Source organism: Salvelinus alpinus, chromosome 14, assembly GCF_045679555.1.
Source record: "Salvelinus alpinus chromosome 14, SLU_Salpinus.1, whole genome shotgun sequence".
In the NCBI taxonomy this organism is placed as follows: Eukaryota; Metazoa; Chordata; class Actinopteri; order Salmoniformes; family Salmonidae; genus Salvelinus; species Salvelinus alpinus.
The window spans coordinates 3836305-3860260 of NC_092099.1; the positions used below are offsets into that span (position 1 = coordinate 3836305).

Below are 23956 nucleotides of genomic sequence, written 5' to 3' on the forward strand. Positions count from 1 at the left end.
CATCACACCTGTGGGACAGGTACAGGATGGCAACAACAACTGCCTGAGTTACATAGGAACGCACAATCCCTCCATCAGTGCTCAGACTGTCCACAATAGGTTGAGAGAGGCTGGACTGAGGGCTTGTAGGCCTGTTGTAAGGCAGGTCCTCATCAGACATCACCGGCAACGTCGCCTATGGGCACAAACCCACCATCACTGGACCAGACAAGACTGGCAAAAAGTGCTCTTCACTGGCGAGTCGAGGGGTGATGGTCGGATTCGCGTTTATCGTCGAAGGAATGAGCGTTACGCCGAGGCCTGTACTCTGGAGCGGGATCGATTTGGAGGTGGAGGGTCCGTCATGGTCTGGGGCGGTGTGTCACAGCATGATCGGACTGAGCTTGTTGTCATTGCAGTCAATCTCAATGCTGTGCGTTACAGGGAAGACATCCTCCTCCCTCATGTGGTACCCTTCCTGCAGGCTCATCCTGACATGACCCTCCAGCATGACAATGCCACCAGCCATATTGTTCGTTCTGTGCGTGACAGGAATGTTCTGCCATGGCCAGCGAAGAGCCCGGATATCAATCCCATTGAGCACGTCTGGGACCTGTTGGATCGGAGGGTGAGGGCTAGGGCCATTCCCCCCAGAAATGTCCGGACACTTGCAGATGCCTTGGTGGAAGAGTGGGATAACATCTCACATGAGGAGATGCACTGCAGTACTTAATGCACCTGGTGGCCACACCAGATACTGACTGTTACTTTTGATTATGACCCCCCCTTTGTTCAGGGACACATTATTCCATGTCTGTGGAACTTGTTCAGTTTATGTCTCAGTTGTTGAATCTTATGTTCATACAAATATTTACATGTTAAGTTTGCTGAAAATAAACGCAGTTGACAGAGGAAGTTTCTTTTTCTGAGTTTATAATAACCATGATATCAAAGTAAACTTGGAGTCACGTGATGATATGGTGCGTTCCTCCCACTACGACTCAGGAAAGCATGCAGGTTATTTGGCTACAGATTCAATTAGTTATGATGAACTTCACAGGGTGGCGAAAGTGCACGGTGGGGACCGTGATGCTCCTTTCCAAATAAATATCGAGGTTCTTCTTCTGGTGACATTATGCTCGTCTGCCGTTTGGCAAAAATAATCTCTCTTTTGTTCATAATAATCTCATCATTTAGGCTATACCCGCACTGTATCTGCGAGCTGTTGGCTAGATCCCACGTGCCAATACGCTATATAACGCAACATTTTTTGTGAAAAAAATGTGATGGAAACCCATTAACTACATGGGTATTTCACCACAAAAGTAATTTTATGTGCACTACATCAGGCACAGCCTTTTATGAAAACATCTATGGTTTGAAAAATGCATGTAGATTTTACAATATTCACACGAAAATCTGTTCGCCAATTGGATATTAAACCAGCTATAGTGTGGAAATATCACATTTTTAGCTGCACTGCCCCTTTTACACATGTAATTCACCAGCAAGGCACACGCCAGCAACTAGACTAGGAAAAAGAAAAACAGAAAACAGAAAATCAACAGTTGCCTTGTATCAAGTCTGATGTTCATTGTTAAAAATAACAAATACTATAATTTTTTTGTTTGTATATGTGTTCTAACATGGGTGGCAAAGTAGTTTTACCCATGTAGGAAGTTTGACCTATGTAGGCATCCGTGTCTCCAATGTACATCTCAATGCAGTGGCCGAGCATAGTCACAGAAAACGTGTCATCTCTTTTAAGACCGAGTGCCTGTCAGGAAGAAGCAGAACTCAATTGTTGTAATAACATACAAAAAATGAATAGCAATATTTATTCAACTAATCACATGGTCATGTCAATGGATCCATGTCAATGGATTTAACATTTAAATAAAGGGACAAAAAACACCCAAAAACTGAATAACCAGTACCGTGTGAAAGTAGTCGATGGCGCTCTCGAAGTCTCCCATGAGGCTGTGCACATATCCAATGACTGAGTAGGTTGAGGCGTGCTGAGGGATGAGAACCAGGGCCTGCCGGTGGTACTCCAACGCCTGGTCATACTTCCTATTGGAGGCCAGAACAAAACAACCAAATCAGACAGTTCTCCCAGAGCCAATCTAGAGCTCTGCCTGGTCTGGGTGTGTTCCACAGGATGTTGGTGGCACCTTAATTGTGGAGGATGGGCTCCTGGTAATGGCTGGAGCAGAATAGGTGGAACCATGTGTTTGATAGCGTTCCAGACATTATTATGAGCCGTTCCTCCCCTCAGCAGCCCCCTGTGGTGTGTTCAAAGATCCAAAAACTTCCTCCCTTAGACCTGTGTCCAAATAGTAGTAGTTTTCAAATTCACCACATCGGAAATCACCCCATCATGTTTTGTACAAATCAAATACTGAACCATGTGTATGTCATTCGCAGGGGTTTGACTTAAACTGATTCAAGCAATTGGTCAGTACACACAGCTGTTCGGTTAAGAAGCCTTTATTAAAATAAAAACAAAACCTTAACTGCAAGGTGCAGATTACCAAAGATTGCCCTTTACATAAAAAGTACCCAAACCTTTTCAAAACCTCCACTTGTACCGCAAAGCCTCTCTCTAGATCTGCTGAGTGGTTCCTACGCATTATTCATGAACAGATCTGTGCATGAATACTCAATTAGAGACCTACTTGTACAGAAGGACTGGGGAGAGCAAGTGCGTCTCTCTGAAAATAGTCAGAGAGAGAGGTCCTATCATCGCCTCAGGCTCTCCACCTGAAATATCACTCAGGTTAATTTTGGATCCCTGTCCTTTAATGTGGTACCTGGAAGACAATAGATAAATGCCTGCCTCCCCATCCCATAAGTGTGATGAGAACAAGGAAATTACAACGATGGCGTCATAGGAGAAATAGAGATATGCCAGTCAGAACTTCCATTCTGTTCAGTTCCATCACCTCAAAATGTGTATGTCACAAAGCCAGCTATAAATATTATGGATTAGCTAAAGCTAGCTAGCTTCAGTTAGCTCCACATTTCAGCTCAGGCTTCATCCATATCACAAAAGGTGGATATCTAACCAACACCTTCCACATGTTGCACATGGACAACACCCAGGAGGATTCGTACTCACTTCAGTTTTCGACAAACGTGACCCAGGTTGTTCAGAAGAGGCTCCCACTTGTCCACGGTCACCTGATAAATAAAAAAAAGCTTAAAATCGTGGCAAAAAAAGGAATGATTGCATTGAACATAACTCTTCAAATTAATCTTACAACTCAACGATACAGGCTGCCAGTTCTTAACCCTCATACTATCGACTGGTAACCCAACTGTGGTTTATTCAATTCCTAAAATTGACCTAGTTATTAACAAATCTAAATAATATGTTTCTGTATCAATATAGACTTTTTAAATATTCAAGACCTTTAGGGTCATTTTGTCCCATGTCCCCCCCCCCAAAAAAATAATAATAGAAATCGGACTATAGTAATGACACAGATATTATTTGAATCTAGGTTTCTCCGGAGACATAATAACAAGATATAACCCCATAGCACTAATCTGAAAACACATCTTTATTTGAATCCAGGATTCTCTGGGGACTAAATAATATATCCATACCACCAGAGGGTGAAAGGGGACCTGTATACGTGATTTTGACTAGATCGACAGAACACCTGCAGATAATGCACCTTATGTAACCTAGTGGTTAGTGTTGGAATAGTAACCGAAAGGTTGCAAGATCGAATCCCCGAGCTGACAAGGTAAAAATCTGTCATTCTGCCCCTGAACAAGGCAGTTAACCCACTGTTCCTAGGCAGTCATTGAAAAAAAAAATGTGTTCTTAATAAATGTACGCCTATGGTTATAAGTATAACCATGAACAAAATTCTATTTTACCTTGAAATTAAGTGTCAGTACTAAAAATACTTGGTAGAACTAATACAGAAACCAGCTACATGAACACAGTGCTCTAGTCATGTGTATTCAACAAAAAAAAAACATGTTTTATTTGAACCTTTAACTAGGCAAGTCAGTTAAGAACAAATTCATATTTACAATGACAGCCTACCACGGCCAAACCCTCCCCTAAACCAGACGACGCTGGGCCAATTGTGCGCCGCCCTATGGGACTCCCGATCATGGCCGGTTGTGGTACAGCCCGGGATCGAACCAGGGTCTGTAGTGAAGCCTCTAGCACTGAGATGCAGTGCCTTAGAGCGCTGCGCCACTCGGGAGCCACAAAATAAAATACCTTTATTAGCATGTAACTTGTACTTGCCAACCTTCCTTACCTATTAGAATTGATCCCTAACCTTTGCTCTCATCTCTCCTGTCCAGGTGCCATCTCCCTCTGTTGTACATAGGGCTGGAGTACGGCCTTACTAACAACTCTAAACTGAAGTTAAACTCTAAATATTATTTTTGCATGGTCTCTATGCACACTCACAGGGCCCTGCACACTGACACTCCAACACAATCACTCCATCATTTGCTCACACACAAATATACTGACTACACACACACGCATACCCACTCACATTCAATCAGCATATACCTGCTACTCTGTTTATCATATATCCTGATGCCTCGTCACCTTATGCTTATACATATCTACCACTATCACTCCAATATCCCTGCACATTGTAAATATGGTACCGGAACTGACTGACCCTGTGTGTGTGTGTGTGTGGTATGCTTGCTTTCTCGTGTTAATTTTATTTCTAGTGTTTTTAGTATTACATTGTTATTGGGCATTTCACCATACTTGTACATGGGACATTACATTACTTAAAATGGGGAAAATGTATATTTTTGTTTTACAGACTATGCAAATGAACTGTAATTGTGCTAAAAGTCTTTTGGTAATTTTGATTCTCCAGAAAACTTTATTCTGATTAAAACAGTATAAGACATGTAGTAATGTTAACATTTTGATTGTTGCTTCCCCCCCCCCCCCCCCAAAATAGTTTATTCTTGGGGTCAAAGTGAACCCAGTTGGTAATCCATGCATGGAAAATGTTGTATGATCGTATGATTAAATATGATTAATGATTAAGAAGTCCCAAAACTTAAAAGATTGGAGCATGATACGTGGCACTCGATTGATATGACCAGCTACCTCGTTCCCAATGGCTTTGATCTTGTTCATGGCATCCAGGAACAACTTCTCGGCTGTTTTCCAGCTGAAAAGGGAAGAATCGAAGACATTTCAGCAAAATCCACACATGAATAAATAAACAAAAATAAGGCAATAGTACCTTTCACGCGTCGTCGTGTCAGCCTGAACAGTACTGTGCTAGCTCAGATTGTCTTTTCAAATGGTCCTTTCCGGCACAGTTCCAGCAACTATGGTGGACACATTGCCAGGTACAGCTGTTGGATAATCTTTTCCCGACTAAATAGACAGGACCCACGTTTCTAGTCACAACCTAATCTCTGTTAACCCAGAAGTAAAATCATACGTAATTTGGACAGCGGCGTCTGTAAGAGTTCGAAGTTCAGATTTCCGGCAAAGATGTCGTCACGACCCTCACAAAAGGAAAAGTACTCAGCCAAATGTGTGCACGTGGAGGTATTCTAGTGTGTTACACATCATATTCGGGTGCACGTGCACGTACGTTTTCTCTGTGTGTGAGTAGAAATATCCCAGTATGTGTTCGGGCCAGTATGTGTTCGGGCCAGGATGATACCAGTATCGCGACACTCGTTAGTATCGTGGCAAGGAAAAACAAGAAGCAAATTCTACTTCAGGAAAACAGCCCAATGTTACACATACAGCAGGTTTATAAAGGACTAAAGACATTGGTCTTTGTTTTTCATTTTTGCCATGGAAAAAAATATTGCAATACTGGTATCATTTTAAGTTATATCCCATGTACAAGTATGGTGAAATGCCCAATAACAATGTCATTCTAAAAACAACAAAAACACACGAGATATCAAATTAACACGATAAAGCAAGCATACCACACACACACACACACAGGGTCAGTCAGTTCCAGTACCATATTTACAATGTGAAGGGATATTGGAGTGATAGTGGTAGATAATAATAATAATAATCCCCAGTTTACAATTGGCTCATTCATCCCCCTCCTCTCCCCTGTAACTATTCCCCAGGTCGTTGCTGCAAATGAGAACGTGTTCTCAGTCAACTTACCTGGTAAAATAACGGTAAAATAAAAAATAAAATAAATAAAAATATGTACAAGCATAAGGTGACGAGGCATCAGGATATACAGTTGAAGTCGGAAGTTCACATTAACCTTAGCCAAATACATTTCAAATCTGTTTCAAAATTCCTGACATTTAATCCTAGTAAAAACTCCGTCTTAAGTCAGGTAGGATCACCACTTTATTTTAATAATGTGAAATGTCAGAATAATAGAGAGAATGATTTATTTCAGCTTTTATTTCTTTCATCACATTCCCAGTGGGTCAGCAGTTTACATACACTCAATTAGTATTTGGTAGCATTGCCGTTACATTGTTTAACTTGGGTCAAACATTTTGGGTAGCCTTCCACAAGCTTCCCACAATAAGTTGGGTGAATTGTGGCCCATTCCTCCTGACATAGCTGGTGTAACTGAGTCAGGTTTGTAAGCCTCCTTGCTCGCACACGCGTTTTCAGTTCTGCACACACATTTTCTAGGCAAGGGCTTTGTGATGGCCACTCCAATACCTTGACCTTGTTGTCCTTAAGCCATTTTGCAACAACTTTGGAAGTATGCTTGGGGTCATTGTGCATTTGGAAGAACCATTTGCAACCAAGCTTTAACTTCCTGACTGATGCCTTGAGATGTTGCTTGAAAATATCCACATAATTTTCCTACCTCATGATGCCATCTATTTTGTGAAGTGCACCAGTCCCTCCTGCAGCAAAGCACCCCCACAACATGATGCTTCCACCCCCGTGCTTCACAGTTGGGATGGTGTTCTTCAGCTTGCAAGCCTCCCCCTTTTTCCTCCAAACATAACAATGGTCATTGTGGCCAAACAGTTCCATTTTTGTTTCATCAGACCAGAGGACATTTCTCCAAAAAGTATGATCTTTGTCCCCGTGTGCAGTTGCAAACCGTAGTCTGGCTTTTTTCTGCCGGTTTTGGAGCAGTGGCTTTTTCCTTGCTGAGCGGCCTTTAAGGTTATGTCAATATAGGGCTTGTTTTACTGTGGATATAGATACAAAAGTATCTGCTTCCTCCAGCATCTTCACAAGGTCCTTTGCTGTTCTGTGATTGATTTGCACTTTTCACACAAAAGTACGTTCATCTCTAGGAGACAAAACACGTCTCATTCCTGAGCGGTATGACGGCTGCGTGGTCCCATGGTGTTTATACATGCGTACTATTGTTTGTACAAATGACTGTGGTACCTTCATGTGTTTGGAAATTGCTCCCAAGGACGAACCAGAATTGTAGAGGTCAACAAGTTTTTTTATGAGGTCTTTGCTAATTTCCTTTTAGATTTTCCCATGATGTCAAGCAAAGAGGCAGTGAGTTTTAAGGTAGGCCTTGAAATACATCCACATGTACACCTTCAATTGACTCAAATTATGTCAATTAGCCTATCAGAAGCTTCTAAAGCCATGACATTTTCTGTAATTTTCCAAGCTGTTTAAAGGCACAGTCAACTTAGTGTATGTAAACTTCTGACCCACTGGAATTGTGATACAGTGAATTATAATTGAAATAATCTGCCTGTAAACAATTGTTGGAAAAATGACTTGTGTCATGCACAAAGTAGATGACCTAACCGACTTGCCAAAACTATAGTTTGTTAACAAGAAATTTGTGGAGTGGTTTAAAAACAAGTTAATGACTCCAACCTAAGTGTATGTAAACTTCCGACTTCAACTGTATGATAAACAGAGTAGCAGCAGCGTATATGCTGATTGGATGTGAGTGGGTATGTGTGTGTGTGTGTATAGAGTCAGTATAAATGTATCTGGATATTATGAGTGTGAGCAAATGATGGAGTGATTGTTTGTGTTGGAGTGTCGGTGTGCAGGGCCCTGTGAGTGCGCATAGAGACCATGCAAAAATAATATTATGCGTGTTACTCACTCTCCGTTCTGGAAGGCCACCACGGCCACCTCGTGCATGACAAAGGGGTCTTCTGGTGCGATGCTCAAGGCTTGGCTGAAGAAGCGCTCGGCCAGTTTAGAGTTGTTAGTAAGGCCGTACTCCAGCCCTATGTACAACAGAGGGAGATGGCACCTGGACAGGAGAGATGATAGCAAAGGTTAGGGGTCAATTCTAATAGGTAAGGAAAGTTGGCAAGTACAAGTTACATGCTAATATATACATGCTTTATTCTGTGGCTCCCGAGTGGCGCAGCGCTCTAAGGCACTGCATCTCAGTGCTAGAGGCATCACTACAGACCCTGGTTCGATCCCGGGCTGTACCACAACCGGCCATGATCGGGAGTCCCATAGGGAGGCGCACAATTGGCCCAGCGTCGTCTGGGTTAGGGGAGGGTTTGGCCGTGGTAGGCCGTCATTGTAAATAAGAATTTGTTCTTAACTGACTTGCCTAGTTAAAGGTTCAAATAAAACATGTTTTTTTTTTGTTGAATACACATGACTAGAGCACTGTGTTCATGTAGCTGGTTTCTGTATTAGTTCTACCAAGTATTTTTAGTACTGACACTTAATTTCAAGGTAAAATTGAATTTTGTTCATGGTTGTACTTATAACCATAGGCGTACATTTATTAACGTCAGTTAAGAACAAATTCTTATTTTCAATGACTGCCTAGGAACAGTGGGTTAACCGCCTTGTTCAGGGGCAGAATGACAGATTTTTACCTTGTCAGCTCGGGGATTCGATCTTGCAACCTTTCGGTTACTATTCCAACACTAACCACTAGGCTACATAAGGTGCATTATCTCTGCAGATGTTCTGTCTATCTAGTCAAAATCACGTATACAGGTCCGTGATTGGGAGTCCCATAGGGCGGCGCACAATTTGCCCAGCGTCGTCTGGGTTAGGGGGGAGGGTTTGGCCGTGGTAAGCTGTCATTGTAAATATGAATTTGTTCTTAACGGACTTGCCTGGTTAAACATTTTTTTATTTTTGCATCAGTTTATGACACTGCACATTTCTCACTTTTTTCAATGACCAAGGCAGCCCTGTGTTTAGCCATTTTAGCAAGATGCCTTTGAACACACAACTTGTTCGCACACATCCTGTTCTGTGGATGTATCTGGGTGTCCATGTGAGCGTGTGGAAGGGGAGTCTGGGTTCAATAACAGTACATACCCCTTCATCAGTTGAGCAGCGGTGAAGTAAGCAGCCATGGCCTGGTCGTGTTCACTCTCCACCGCAAACGAGTGACCGTAGGCGATCCATGCCGGACCGTACGTCCGCTCCAGAGTTGTTGCCTTGCTGCGGGAGACAGAATTAGGACGTTAGTGTAAATAAGAGATATTCTACTCAGTCACGGAAAGAATGCAGAGTAAATATTATTATGAATATGTAAGTAATACAGTACCAGTCAAAAGTTGACACCTACTCATGCCAAGGTTTTTCTTATTTTGTTATATTTTCTACATTGCAGAATAATAGTGACGACATTACAACTATGGAATCATGTAGTAACCAAAAAAGTAACCACCCTTTGACAGCTTCGCACACTTGGCATTCTCTCAACCAGCTTAGTAAGGTAGTCACCTGGAATGTATTTCAAATAACAGGTGTGCCTTGTTAAAAGTTAATTTGTGGAATTTCTTTCCTTCTTAATAAGTTTGAGCCATTCAGTTGTGTTGTGACAAGTTAGGGGTGGTATACAGAAGATAGTCCTATTTGGTAATAGACGAAGTCCATATGATGGCAAGAACAGCTCAAATAAGCAAAGAGAAACGACAGTCCATCAATACTTTACGACATGAAGGTCAGTCAATACGGAATGTTTCAAGAAATGTCACAAAAACCAAGCTCTATGATGGAACTGGCTCTCATGAGGACCGACACAGGAAAGAAGACCCAGAGTTACCTCTGCTGCAGAGGATAAGTTCATAAGAGTTACCAGCCTCAGAAATTGCAGCCCAAATAAATGCTTCACAGAGTTCAAGTAACAAACAACATCAACTGTTCTGAGGAGACTGCATGAAATCAGGCCTTCATGGTCAAATTGCTGCGAAGAATCCCCTACTAAAAGGACACCAATAAGAGGAAGAGACTTGCTTGGGCCAAGAAACACGAGCAATGGACATTAGACCAGTGGAAATCTAACCTTTGGTCTGATGAGTCAAAATTTGAGATTTTTGGTTGCAACAGCCGTGTCTTTGTGGGACGCAGAGTAGGTGAACGGATGATCCCTGCATGTGAGGTTACCACTGTGAAGCATGGAGGTGTGATGGTGCTTTGCTGGTGACTGTCTGTGATTTATTTAAAATTCAAAGCACACTTAATCAGCATACGCCATCCCATCTGATTTGCGCTCAGTGGGACTATAATTTATTTATCAGGACAATGACCCAACACACCTTCAGGCTGTGTAAGGGCTATTTGACCAAGAAGGAGAATGATGGAGTGCTACATCAGATGACCTGGCCTCCACAATCACCCAGCCTCAACCCAATTGAGATGGTTAGGGATGAGTTGGACCGCAGAGTGCAGGAAAAGAAGCCAACAAGTTCTCAGCATATGTGGGAACTCCTTCAAGACTGTTGAAAAAGCATTCCAGATGAAGCTGGTTGAGAGAATGCCAAGAGTGTGCAAAGCTGTCTTCAAGGCAAAGGGTGGCTACTTTGAAGAATCTCAAATATATGATTTGATTAACAGTTTTTTGGTTACTACATGATTCCATGTGTTATTTCATATTTTAATGTCTTCACTATTATTCTATAATGTAGAAAATAGTAAAAATAAAGAAAAACCATTGAATGAGTAGGTGTGTCCAGACTTTAGTCTGCAAAGTACTAAATACAGTACCAATGTGTAGATTTGATTCAGCAGCAAGTGAATCAATAAAAATATTTGGAATATCAACATCTGACTGATCAATATTGAATAGGCCTGGCAATAAGAACATGGTACCTGAGATATCTACGAGCGTGTTCATTCTTGTGACCGACCATAAGATAGTAGCATCCCACAGCAAACCAAGAGACCTGGATGAAAACAATGCTTACCATTTGGTTAGTGGTCAAATATTAAATGCATTAAAAAATAAACATACTGTACCAATCAGAGCTTGGACATGTGCAATGTCAAGATTTAAGTATAGAGGGGTATCACAGGAGGTTGTTGGCACCTTAATTGGGGAGGAGGGAGGAGGGAAATGGCTGGTAGCAGGATGAGTGGAACGGTATTAAACACGTGGTTTTCTAAGTGTTTGATGCCGCTCCAGCCATTATTATGAGCCGTCTTCCCCTCAGCAGCCTCCTGTGGCGGGTATACTCATAGCAGAGGAAAGTAGTGGTATACAAAGCAGGGGTTATACTTACTGGGTTGTTGGGATACAAGTCCACAAGCTTGTGTGAAAGGTAGAACAGTTCTGTCGGGGAATAAAGAGCAGAGAATTATGGTACATGTTTTCTCTCACCAAACAATTTACATGTACATTTATCTTTCACGAGTATGTATGAATAAACACACTTAAAAAAGGAGAGCATCAACCGTATTACCATTTGCTTTGCTGAGCTCCACCAGTGTTCCTATATGAACAGGTAAACAGTTGGCATGGAATGGGTCTTTCACCATCACCCTTGAAGAAACGAAACATAAGTATGCAACTTATACCCTTTTCACAGAACTGAGCTGAGAGAATAATATTCCAACAGACATGCACTGAGTGTACCACACATTAAGAACTCCTGTTCTTTCCATGACAGACTGACCAGGTGAAAGCCACGATCCCTTATTTAGGTCACTTGTTAAATCCACTTCAAATCAGTGTAGATGAAGGGGAGGAGACAAGTTAAAGAAGGAATTTTAAGCCTTGAGAAAATCGAGACATGGATTGTGTGCGTGTGCATTTCAGAGGGTGAACGGGCAAGACAAAAGATTGAAGTGCCTTTGAACGGGGTATGGTAGGTGCCGGGGCACCGTTTGTGTGTCAAGAACTGCAACGCTGCTGGGTTTTTCACACTAAACAGTTTCCCGTGTGTATCAAGAATGGTGTAACACCCAAAGGACATCCAACCAATTTGACAACTGTGGGAAGCAATGGAGTCAACATGGGCCAGCATCACTGTGGAACACTTGACACCTTGGTAGAGTCCATGTCCCAACGAATTGAGGCTGTTCTGAGGGCAAAAGGGGGTGCAGCTTAATATTAGGAAGGTATAAGATCTTATGAACAAAAAAAAGGTTTGGCCGATTTAACACCTGCAGACTCGTCTGAAAGTAACCCATACCAACGAACTGAAGTAGTTTTGTGCCAACAAAAATGTGTTAAATGTGTGTCCCCAAAAAATGTCATATCTCCTAAATATAGGACAGACATTTCAAAACCGTAAGATTTTTTGGGGGGTCATTTATGAATGTGTTATTCAATGCTTCTATGGGCTATAGTAGTTAGGCCAAATTCAATATTTTATCAAATAATATATATATTTTTTATACCTGAAGGAGTCTTAAAATTCTAAATCAAATAGCTAAATGATCCTTGGTATGACCATCTTAAAACCATTCCATATATTAGCTTAGCTGTTGGGGGGGGGGGGGGGTACTTAGACTGAGGTAATAAACAAAAAAGGTTAGTTTTGCAGATTAACACCAGCAGACTGCCAATAAATCTCAGAGGAGCCAGTCTATTTATTTCTAGTTAAAAGGCTAAGGTGGGCCAGCGATTAGTTATCAAACTTACATGGATGTGAGTTTGTAGCACATTTTGAAGTCGCAGTTGTAATAATGCCTCTCTGCGATGGAGACCACCACATCCAAGTTGTCCTGGAGACCGTTGACCATCTCTGGGACCACCATATCACTAGGTTTGTTATACTGAGAGAAGGAAAGAGGAATGGATGGAGGGACAAAAAGGGTGGGAACATTTTAGGGTTATGCCGTCATGGTTACTGGTTGACTGACAGGGCAGCTGTAGATGACCAATAGTAAAATAGGAGTAATTGTAATATGGTTCATTCTGAACTATAGGGCAAAATCCAAAGTGATGACCTACTGTGCAAGTTGTGAGATTTTTTCCCCGCCGGTTATTGTTATGCAAAAGACTGAGACTGTTCGTCTCACGGTAATTTACTGTTAACAGAAGCAAGTTTAGCCTCTAGGCCTCCATGCATACCAAGTGGCTGATGCGTACCTTTGGAATATCTACATATTTTTTTTTTAAGTCTGATTTATCAATTTAATATACACCATCACAATAAATCCATTATTTATTTTAGTCAGGTCTAAAGAAACATGATACGAAGAAAATGTATTTCAGAAGAACAGAATACGAGTTTGCCTACTGTATGTTATCTGGCTATGCTCCTTGCCATAGGCTTGTTCATTTGGCAGACAAGATATGCTTAGAAGTTCCGTGCCATCATTTAATATTATATGATTTTACAGTAAGAACAATGATATTCAACTTACCTGAATGAAATGGATATTTTCCCATTCAGGAGAGAGTGCGCATAAGTGGCTACGTTGAGCATAAAAGTGATCATTTGAAACAGGTTCTATACTTAGTTATTTGGCAACTTCAGTTGTGAATGATAAGAATGTCTTAGAAAATCAAAACATGGGCTGCATGATGCAACTATAGGCTATTGATGAATTAACAAAATGCAAAAAAAAATGCTTGCCCCAGGCTGCACAGCATTTCTATCAAGTGATCATATTTTCACTCATCAGACTATACTTAATTTAATCTCGTCTTCACTAATATGTCAAATTACAACATCCCATTATCAAATGGGCAGGATAAAAAATAATCTGTATGCAACTGAATAGTGAACGGAGGCGTGCGCTTTCCCGCCAGTCCGTTTTTCAATGATGGCGCTACTTCGGTTTTATAACGGTGCATGTGCACAATACGAGCAGCTGAGAAGTAAAATATGAACACACTTATTCCACTCCACGCCTCAACCACTGTTTGAGGAGCATGCGTTCACTGGGCAGAATATCACCTGTCACGCAAACTGTATGCCATGGGCTCTCCAACCCAGTTCCTGCAGCTAGCCAGTGATTCATTTGGAAAGTGAAATCTGTTCGGGAACGTCGACAGTAAAATTTCTTCACAACAAAACATGTAAACTGTTGACAACCCCCCTGGAGATATATTCTGTATAGCTAAAAAGGTAATCTGTCACCCAATTATAAAAAATAAAAAAAAATATTCCTTTTACTAGGCTATTCAAAATCAAATACAAATTCAGTATAATTATAGGCTAACTGAGCCAAACCTGCAAAATCAATGAACCAACAGCATCGCCAAGGGCTATACGTTCTCTCCCAGACTCATGGACATAAATTTGAGCATAACATAGTCAATATTAAAATGAAATGATAATAATCCACACTCAAATGCGATTACTCGAATGTGTTTAATTGGAGTATAGGCGAGACCAATTATGTACCAAAATCTGTTTGGTTATGATTTTTTTTGGCATGTGTAATATGTGGTAGGTTATGTATTGTATAACGGCTTAATCATAATTTTAATTCAGGTTTATTTTCTGGCTTGGCCTCATAACCCTATGTATAAGCTCTAATATGTGTATGGGTGTTTTGAATTAATCATCACCGTAGAATTTTTTTTGTAACAGGCTTTGAAACAGAATCCACAACAACCATGTTTTGCACTCAGTTTCAACCTGCTGTTGAACTTCTTTCTTCAAATTGATCATCACAGTGAGGTGAGTTTTAAAAACACATACTGTTTTGATAAGTGTTTGATGTGATATCCGATTGCTTTTGCATTGATGTCAGAGTGGTTAGAGGGACAATCGGGGCCTGATGTTAATTAGCAAGTTGGGTACTACCAAAGCTTGTCCGGAGTGCATAAGAGGAGATTACTGTGACTCAATGGTCACGTGGAATTTTACTGGAATTTCAACAGCCCTATGATGACCTGGCTATTCAAGTACAGAAACAACATTGTGATCAACATTGACTGTGTAAAAACAGAAAAGTAACATAGGAATCTGAACAGAACTGATGTCCTGACATGGAGGATAACAGTACCTTCTTCAATTTATTCTCAAACAGGAAGTGAAGTAATTCGTCTTCCTCCTCAGTGCACTGTTGGCTCAGAGGAAGTGAGTCCAGGAAGTCCTTTTCTAATACACACAAAAACAACCAGTCTTCAAATGGGGGGCTTGGGTAAAAAATATATACAGTGCGTTTGGAAAGTATTCAGACCCCTTGACATTTTGTTACGTTACAGCCTTATTCAAAAATTGACAAATCTGTTTTTTCCCCTCAATCTACACACAACACCCAATAATGACTTTGTACTTTGTTAAAGCACTTTAAAAGTGATTACAGCCTCGAGTCTTCTTGTGTATGACGCTAGAAGCTTGGCACACCTGTACTTGGGGAGTTTCTCCCATTCTTCTCTACAGATTTTGGGGCAGCAGGTAGCCTAGTGGTTGGGCCAGTAAGCGTTGGGCCAGTAACCGAAAGGTTGCTAGACCGAATCCACGAGCTGACAAGGTAAAAATCTGTCATTCTGCCCCTGAACTAGGCAGTTAACCCACTGTTCCTAGGCAGTCATTGTAAATAAGAATTTGTTCTTAACTGACATGCCTAGTTAAATAAAGGTTAAATAAAAGAAGATGCACAAGCTGTCAGGTTGGATGGGGAGCGTTGATCCACAGCTAGTTTCAGGTCTCTCCAGAGATGTTAGATCAGGTTCAAGTACAGGCTCTGACTGGGCCATTCAAGGACATTCAGAGACTTGTCTCAAAGCCACTCCTGCATTGTATTGGCTGTGTGCTTAGGGTCGTTGTCCTGTTGAAAGGTGAACCATCGCCCCATTCTGAGGTCCTGAGTAGGTTTTCATCAAAGATCTCTGTACTTTACTCTGTTCATCTTTCCCTCGATCCTGACTAGTCTCCCAGTCCATCGTTGAAAAACATCCCCACAGCATGATGCTGCCACCACCATGCTAAGGATGGTGCCAGGTTTCCTCCAGACGTGACACTTGGCATTCAGGGTAAAGAGTTCAATCTTGGTTTCATCAGACCAGAGAATGTTCTTTCTCATGGTCTGAGAGCCCTTGCAATAAAATGCAAATTAATTACTTAAAAACCATACAATGTGATTTTCTGGATTTTTGTTTTAGATTCCGTCTCTCACAGTCGAAGTGTACCTATGATAAAAATTACAGACCTCTACATGCTTTGTAAGTAGGAAAACCTTCAAAATCGCCAGTGTATCAAAGGTTAGTTAGCTAACTATAGCTTCTGATACAGATGTTTTTGTGGAAAAACACTGTTTGCATCCATGAGCTAGCTAGCTTTTTTTTTTTATCACTGTAGGTGCGCGAGACAACTCTACCAGGATCATAGCATACGTATCGATGAATCATTGTGAAATATGAAATAGGAGTCACTAAACATTGATTACACTACGTAAAAAAATTATGAACGCGTTAAATTATTATGTGACGTGCAGTCATATTCAGGTCCTGAATGTTCAACAAGCTTATTTGACACGTCAAATAGTATATTATTGGACACGCAAAGAGCCAAACAGTGTTCCATAGCAAAGACCAAAACTGCGTTCCATAGTAATCCTGGTTGAGAATGAAATGACTCAACAAAGAAACAGCACAGCAAGTAAGTGAAAGAAATAGGGTTTGATTATGTTTTCCTGGTAATGGGGACATGCGTAAATGCCAGCAAAATAACTTTTTGATCAGTGTGCTGTGTGTGTAACCTTTATTTAACCAGGCAAGTCAGGTAAGAACAAATTCTTATTTACAATGAGGGCCTACCCTGGGCCAATTGTGCGCCGTCCTATGGGACTCCCGATCACGGCAGGCTGTGATACAGCCTGGATTCGAACCAGTGCCTTAGACCGCTGCATCCATGTGTGTGTGTAAACGATTTAACTTTACTAGAATGATTAAAAGTTCGCAAAAATGTTAAATATTGGTTATCGGTATCATTTCTTTTTTGGCAAGGAAAATATCAGATATCGGCCAAAAATGTCATATCAGTGCATCACTATATTTAATTTATTTTTATTTTATACTTTTGCAAAAATTTCTAAAAACCAGTTTTGGGTGTATTGTGTGTAGATTGATGAGGGGGGAAAAAACGATTTAATCAATTTTAGAATAAGGCTGTAAAGTAACAAAATGTGGAAAAAGTCGGTGGGTCTGAATACTTTCCGAATGCACTGTACACACTCATCTGCCTATATAGCATACATGGTACAACTACATTTACCCTACAGAAACATCAGTAAGTACAGTATATCGTTACTGAAAACAATGGCACAAAATAATCTATATTACTCCTGCTACACACGTGCAAAACCCATAAGTTTCACCTTCCTGAGCGGTCAGCATGTGATGGGACGTTAGAAGGTCGAAGGCTTCAAAGCAGTACACGTCCAGTTTCAAGGCCTCTTTGTAGCTGGACGTGGCCAGAGGCCGGTTGTCCATAGCATCATAGATCTTCCCCCGCAACAGACAAATAGAACTGTCGATCTGAGAGGGGGGGTGAGTGGGAAATGAGGAAGAGAGAGGGAGCTAAAGAAAGATACGAGACCACAGGGGTCAGGACCACTGAAGCAGCATCAGTCGGGGAAGCTTCCAGGGGCCGTTGACATAAAGACCCACACATTAATTTTGTATGAATGTGGCTACTGGGTGAACGAAAGACCCCTTTCATAATATGATGATTACTACAAAAATGAAAATGTATAGCTTTCAAAAAGGAACAATTCATGAAAATGCAGCCAAGAGGTCTTTGAATACTGTGTTGCCATATCAGTCACCCACAATACCGTATGCAAATACTATAGTTAACCTGTAACCACAACACCATAAATGTGAAGGAACTGGGGATATATATATACAGTGGGGAGAACAAGTATTTGATACACTGCCGATTTTGCAGGTTTTCCTACTTACAAAGCATGTAGAGGTCTGTAATTTTTATCATAGGTACACTTCAACTATGAGAGACGGAATCTAAAACAAAAATCCAGAAAATCACATTGTATGATTTTTAAGTAATTAATTTGCATTTTATTGCATGACATAAGTATTTGATACATCAGAAAAACAGAACTTAATATTTGGTACAGAAACCTTTGTTTGCAATTACAGAGATCATACGTTTCCTGTAGGTCTTGACTAGGTTTGCACACACTGCAGCAGGGATTTTGGCCCACTCCTCCCTACAGATCTTCTCCAGATCCTTCAGGTTTCGGGGCTGTCGCTGGGCAATACGGACTTTCAGCTCCCTCCAAAGATTTTCTATTGGGTTCAGGTCTGGAGACTGGCTAGGCCACTCCAGGACCTTGAGATGCTTCTTACGGAGCCACTCCTTAGTTGCCATGGCTGTGTGCTTCGTGTCGTTGTCATGCTGGAAGACCCAGCCACGACCCATCTTCAATGCTCTTACTGAGGGAAGGAGGTTGTTGGCCAAGATCTCGCGATACATGGCCCCATCCATCCTCCCCTCAATACGGTGCAGTCGTCCTGTCCCCTTTGCAGAAAAGCATCCCCAAAGAATGATGTTTCCACCTCCATGCTTCACGGTTGGGATGGTGTTCTTGGGGTTGTACTCATACTTCTTCTTCCTCCAAACACGGCGAGTGGAGTTAGACCAAAAAGCTCTATTTTTGTCTCATCAGACCACATGACCTTCTCCCATTCCTCCTCTGGATCATCCAGATGGTCATTGGCAAACTTCAGACAGGCCTGGACATGCACTGGCTTAAGCAGGGGGACCTTGCGTGCGCTGCAGGATTTTAATCCATGACGGCGTAGTGTGTTACTAATGGTTTTCTTTGAGACTGTGGTCCCAGCTCTCTTCAGGTCATTGACCAGGTCCTGCCGTGTAGTTCTGGGCTGATCCCTCACCTTCCTCATGATCATTGATGCCCCACGAGGTGAAATCTTGCATGGAGCCCCAGACCGAGGGTGATTGACCGTCATCTTGAACTTCTTCCATTTTCTAATAATTGCGCCAACAGTTGTTTCATTCTCACCAAGCTGCTTGCCTATTGTCCTGTAGCCCATCCCAGCCTTGTGCAGGTCTACAATTTTATCCCTGATGTCCTTACACAGCTCTCTGGTCTTGGCCATTGTGGAGAGGTTGGAATCTGTTTGATTGTGTGTGGACAGGTGTCTTTTATACAGGTAACGAGTTCAAACAGGTGCAGTTAATACAGGTAATGAGTGGAGAACAGGAGGGCTTCTTAAAGAAAAACGAACAGGTCTGTGAGAGCCGGAATTCTTACTGGTTGGTAGGTGATCAAATACTTATGTCATGCAATAAAATGCAAATTAATTATTTAAAAATCATACAATGTGATTTTCTGGATTTTTGTTTTAGATTCCGTCTCTCACAGTTGAAGTGTACCTATGATAAAAATTACAGACCTCTACATGCTTTGTAAGTAGGAAAACCTGCAAAATCGGCAGTGTATCAAATACTTGTTCTCCCCACTGTATATATATATATATTTTTTTTAATCACACTAAGAGGCTTGAACACAAACCTGGCATTACAGGGCCACAAAAACAAATTGGACCCTATTGTGTCAGAGCTGAGACTCACAGAGGCAGGGCTCATCTCCCAGTCATTGGGCGACTGTTGTATCCCGTGGTCCTCTTTGACACTCCGGTCCAGCAGCTTCTTGCTGGCTGGCTCCTCCATGTCCAGGATGTCTAAGGCCTGCTGGAACTCTTTGGCAGCATACTGCACAAAACAAACAATAGGTTAGTGCTTCCAATGGGTCAGGTCAGTTAGGAGCATGTTGCTGGTAAACTCAGGTTTGTGGGTTTGATTCCTGCGTAGGCCACATAATTAATATGCTGACAGGTCTGTAAGACCATTTGGCTAGGAAGACGCTGCTAAATGACCATATTGGGGAATAACAGCACACAAATACGATGCACTTGTACTTGTCTCTAGTCTGTAAGCATAAGTAAAACAGAGTGGAAAGTAAACAAATAGTGAGAGAGAACATGTTCAAAAGAACACAGAAAGGTATAGCTAAAATACAAGAGGGGGAGTGTTGTGAACCTACAGCTTTTGTACCATTTAAAAAATAATAAGAAAGGGAATAAAAAGTGTCTAATAGACACGACATAGGCCATATAGTCCTTGGGCCAGAGGGACACTTTGGGGAGGCAAAGTCTAATGAAGATTTTCATTAACGGTCATGTCTGGATTATATTTTGGTATGATGGCCACATTTCGCTACCTCTGATACATGGCCATCACTGCATTTATATATATATATTTATATATATTTATATATATATAAATAAAAGTGAACACATTTTCCAGAAGGCCCATGGACTAATAGGAGGATGGAGAGTTTGAACAGGTAGATTATCACAAGAAGTAACTTAATGTTAATACTCACGTGGCATCTAGCAGCGAGATATTGACACGCGCCATACAACTGTGAAATGAAAGATACATATTGGGAAAATGAACCAAAGCAGAAGCTGACAGAACATTTCACCTCAACAATGGCACCAGCATTTGCCCATTCATAGACAGTAACACGTTAGCATCCATTTACAAATATCTGGCATATGAGGGAAATGCCGACAGTCTAAACGTTAAAGGGACAGTTCAAAAATGTTAAACTTCATAATCATAATCTCCTGCACCGCCCCAACATCAACATGCGCTACATGACCAAAAGGTATGTGGACACCAGCTCATCCTCATTCATTCCAAAATCATGGGCATTAATATGGATTTGGTCCTCCTTTGCTGCTATAACAGCCTCCACTCATCTGAGAAGGCTTTCCACTATATATTGGAACATTCCTGCAGGGATTTGCTTCCATTCAGTCACGAGCATTAGTGAAGTCGGGCACTGCGTTTTCCTGGCATCCGCCAAGCCCAGAATCATCCATCGGACTGCCAGATGGTGAAGCATGATCAGCACTCAAGAGAACTAGTTTCCACTGCTCCAGTGTCTAATGGCAGCAAACTTTACACCCCTCCGGCCGACACTTGGCATTGCGCATGGTGATCTTAGGCTTGTTGTGCGGCTGCTCAGCCATGGAAATCCATTTCATGAAGTTCCTGACGAACAGTTGTGCTGACGTTGCTTTTAGAGGCAGTTTGGAACTCAGTAGTGAGGACAGACGATTTTTTACGTGCTTCAGTACTGGGCGGTCTCTTTGTGAGATTGTGCGGCCTACCACATGGCCGGCTGAGCAGTTGTTGCGCCTTGACGTTTCCACATCACAAAAACGCCATATTTCTGTTTTGTAGTCAAAACAATGGTTTCCAATGACGTCAACCAATTATTCGAGATTTAGTAGGCAATGCCTACTCACAATTGGTCAAAAATCACACGATGCACACAGATGAGGTCATTGGAAACACTTTTATTCCTCTACATTTGACTACAAAACAGAAACGCACCATTTTTCACATACAGTGGTTGCTCACCTAAAAGCTTTGCGATTATGCTGCGGTACTTAGAGGTAATTTGTGGTTTTGTACGGTACCCCGTGTCACCACTTCATTGCTCCAGACCAGCGCAAGGGGGAGTTGGAGCACTGATTATGCTTTTGGGTCCTACTGTGTCTCTGACAATGAATGGGCGACATAAACCTAAATTGAAACTGATAATTGTGCACAACTTTAGTATTACTTACGAAAACTGTTAGACTAAAGATTATTATTTTATTTTGCTCTTACACTCCTGACCAGTCACATTGTAGCGCTTAAGTGGCGCAGCGGTCTAAAACACTGCATAGCTGTGCAAGCCGTGTTGCTACAGATGCTGGTTCAATACCTGTGCCGGCCTCGACTGGGAGACCCATGAGATGTTGTTTTTTTTGTTTCTCTCCCTCTAAAAACATAAATAAATATTTCTAAATAACAAACTGGCTTTATTTACAAATTAGTAACAATGTCTCACCCCATGTTCAAGAATGCCACCCCCCTCGCTCATTTTACGTTATTTGAAAACGAGATCTCCAAAATAGCATTTTCTTTTTTAAACAAAGCCATTAGTATTATTCATTTAGAATTATATAAAAAACCCTTGGATATTCCCACAGATATATTATTAACCCTGTTATTAGCAGGACAATATATATTGGTCATGGCTCCCGAGTGGCGCACAATGGGATTCCTTGCAGTTCTCCAGCTGACGAGTAACCTTTAACTAGACAAGTGAGTTAAGAACAAAGTCTTATTAACAAGGACAGGCTACTCCTTTCTACCCGTCGGGGAATTGAACCCCGGTCTCCCGCGCATGACCGGGATTCTTTAGCTAAATAGCCCAGTACTGTGTAGCCTACTCCCGACCGTCACATTGTACAGCGCCATATTTGCCATTCCATTCTAACGGAAACCGTATATATATATATATATTATTATTATTATTATTTTTTTTTTTTTAAATCAGTCCCATATACTATGTTTCTACAAAAAAAGGTTTTCAATTCTCTAGTACAGCCACTATTGAAGGATATCAAATGCTTCAAAGATGCCCTCTAGTGGTGAAACTAGCACTAACCAGCATTAATGGTACCAATGCTTGGCACTTAAATAACGTGCCATAGAATCTTTGAAGCATTTGATAGCCTTCAATAGTGGCTGTACTAGAGAATTTAAAACATTTTTGTGTAGGAACATAGTATATGGGACTGATTATTATTAATTTTTTTAATTAAAGAAATGTTGCTTACTTAATTTGATTAACATTATGGTGTTAACGGCAATATTTTTGGTCAAATTGGATGTCGCATTGCGTTCTTCCACACGTGCAGTGTGGAAGGAAATTTGCAACACAAAAAAAAAAAAAAACATGGAGGTGTGTGAATGCGACACAGAACACGGAGACTGTACCTAAAAGAGGGGTTACTTCAGTCGCATGGACGTGGTTTGGGTATGAAAAGTCTGACACGGACTAGAAAATCGATCTCCGCAAAATATGCCGCAGGCCGGTCCCGTCAACAAGCTCAAACACCAATAACCTCTTACCACCTACGCAAGAATCATGTGAAAAAGTACGGAGAGTCTACGGATGAAACCCCAAAAAATACAGTTGAGTGCTCAAAACAAACCCGACTCAGACGTTGCAAGAGGCTTTTGCCCGCAGCACACCATATGGAAAAGAATCAAAGATAACAGCTGCCGTTACAACTTACATCTGCAAAGACATGTCCCCAATTTACACGGTCGAGAAACGGGGGTTAAGTGAGTTGGTGATAACACTCGACCCAAGGTACCAAATATATTTTATTTGTCGAGTACAAATCAAAATGTAATAAGAAATAGGCCTTTACATGTGGTCATTTTATATAAACTATTTATTCATTGCATTTACAGAATGTGTATATGGTGATATGTATCGTTATATGAGATTTTGGCCATATCGCCCAGCCCTATCCTTGAGATTTACAACTTGGAGTCTACCTGTGGTAAATTCAATAGATTGGATATGATTTGGTAAGGCACACACACACCTGTCTATATAAGGTCCCACAGTTGACAGTGCATCTCAGAGCAAAATGCTAGCCATGAGGTCGAAGGATTTGTCCGTAGAACTCTGAGACACGATTGTGTCGAGGCACAGATCTGGGGAAGAGCACCAAAACATTTCTGCAGCATTGAAGGTCCGTAAGAACACAGTCGCCTTCATCAATCTTAAATAGAAGAAGTTTGGAACCACCAAGACTCGTCCTAGAGCTGGCCACCCGGCCAAACTGAGCAATCGGGGGAGAAGGGCCTTGGTCAGGGAGGTGACCAAGAAGCAGATGGTCACTGACAGCGCTCTGGAGTTCCTCTGTGGAGATGGGAGAACCTTCCTGAAGGACAACCATCTCTGCAGCACTCCACCAATCAGGCCTTTATAGTAGAGTGG

General features: G+C 41.5%; 1 protein-coding gene across 2 annotated transcripts in view; it reads right to left on the reverse strand.

Annotated features, from left to right (window-relative positions):
- Positions 1-23956, reverse strand: part of LOC139538316 (cell division cycle protein 16 homolog) — a 31896-nt gene that overhangs the window by 3002 nt on the left and 4938 nt on the right. The window contains exons 4-17 of one of the 2 annotated variants that reach the window (XM_071340227.1): positions 20480-20518; positions 19666-19806; positions 17423-17582; positions 15107-15201; positions 12786-12919; positions 11602-11681; positions 11422-11471; positions 11012-11085; positions 9233-9358; positions 8037-8189; positions 5093-5156; positions 3101-3162; positions 1917-2052; positions 1648-1756 (exon numbers count right to left, since the gene is read on the reverse strand). In XM_071340227.1, coding sequence (XP_071196328.1) covers positions 1648-1756; positions 1917-2052; positions 3101-3162; positions 5093-5156; positions 8037-8189; positions 9233-9358; positions 11012-11085; positions 11422-11471; positions 11602-11681; positions 12786-12919; positions 15107-15201; positions 17423-17582; positions 19666-19806; positions 20480-20518 — 1423 coding nt within the window. Of the gene's footprint in view, positions 1-1647; positions 1757-1916; positions 2053-3100; positions 3163-5092; positions 5157-8036; positions 8190-9232; positions 9359-11011; positions 11086-11421; positions 11472-11601; positions 11682-12785; positions 12920-15106; positions 15202-17422; positions 17625-19665; positions 19807-20479; positions 20519-23956 lie in introns of both variants that reach the window. The other variant, XM_071340226.1, reaches the window with a different exon arrangement.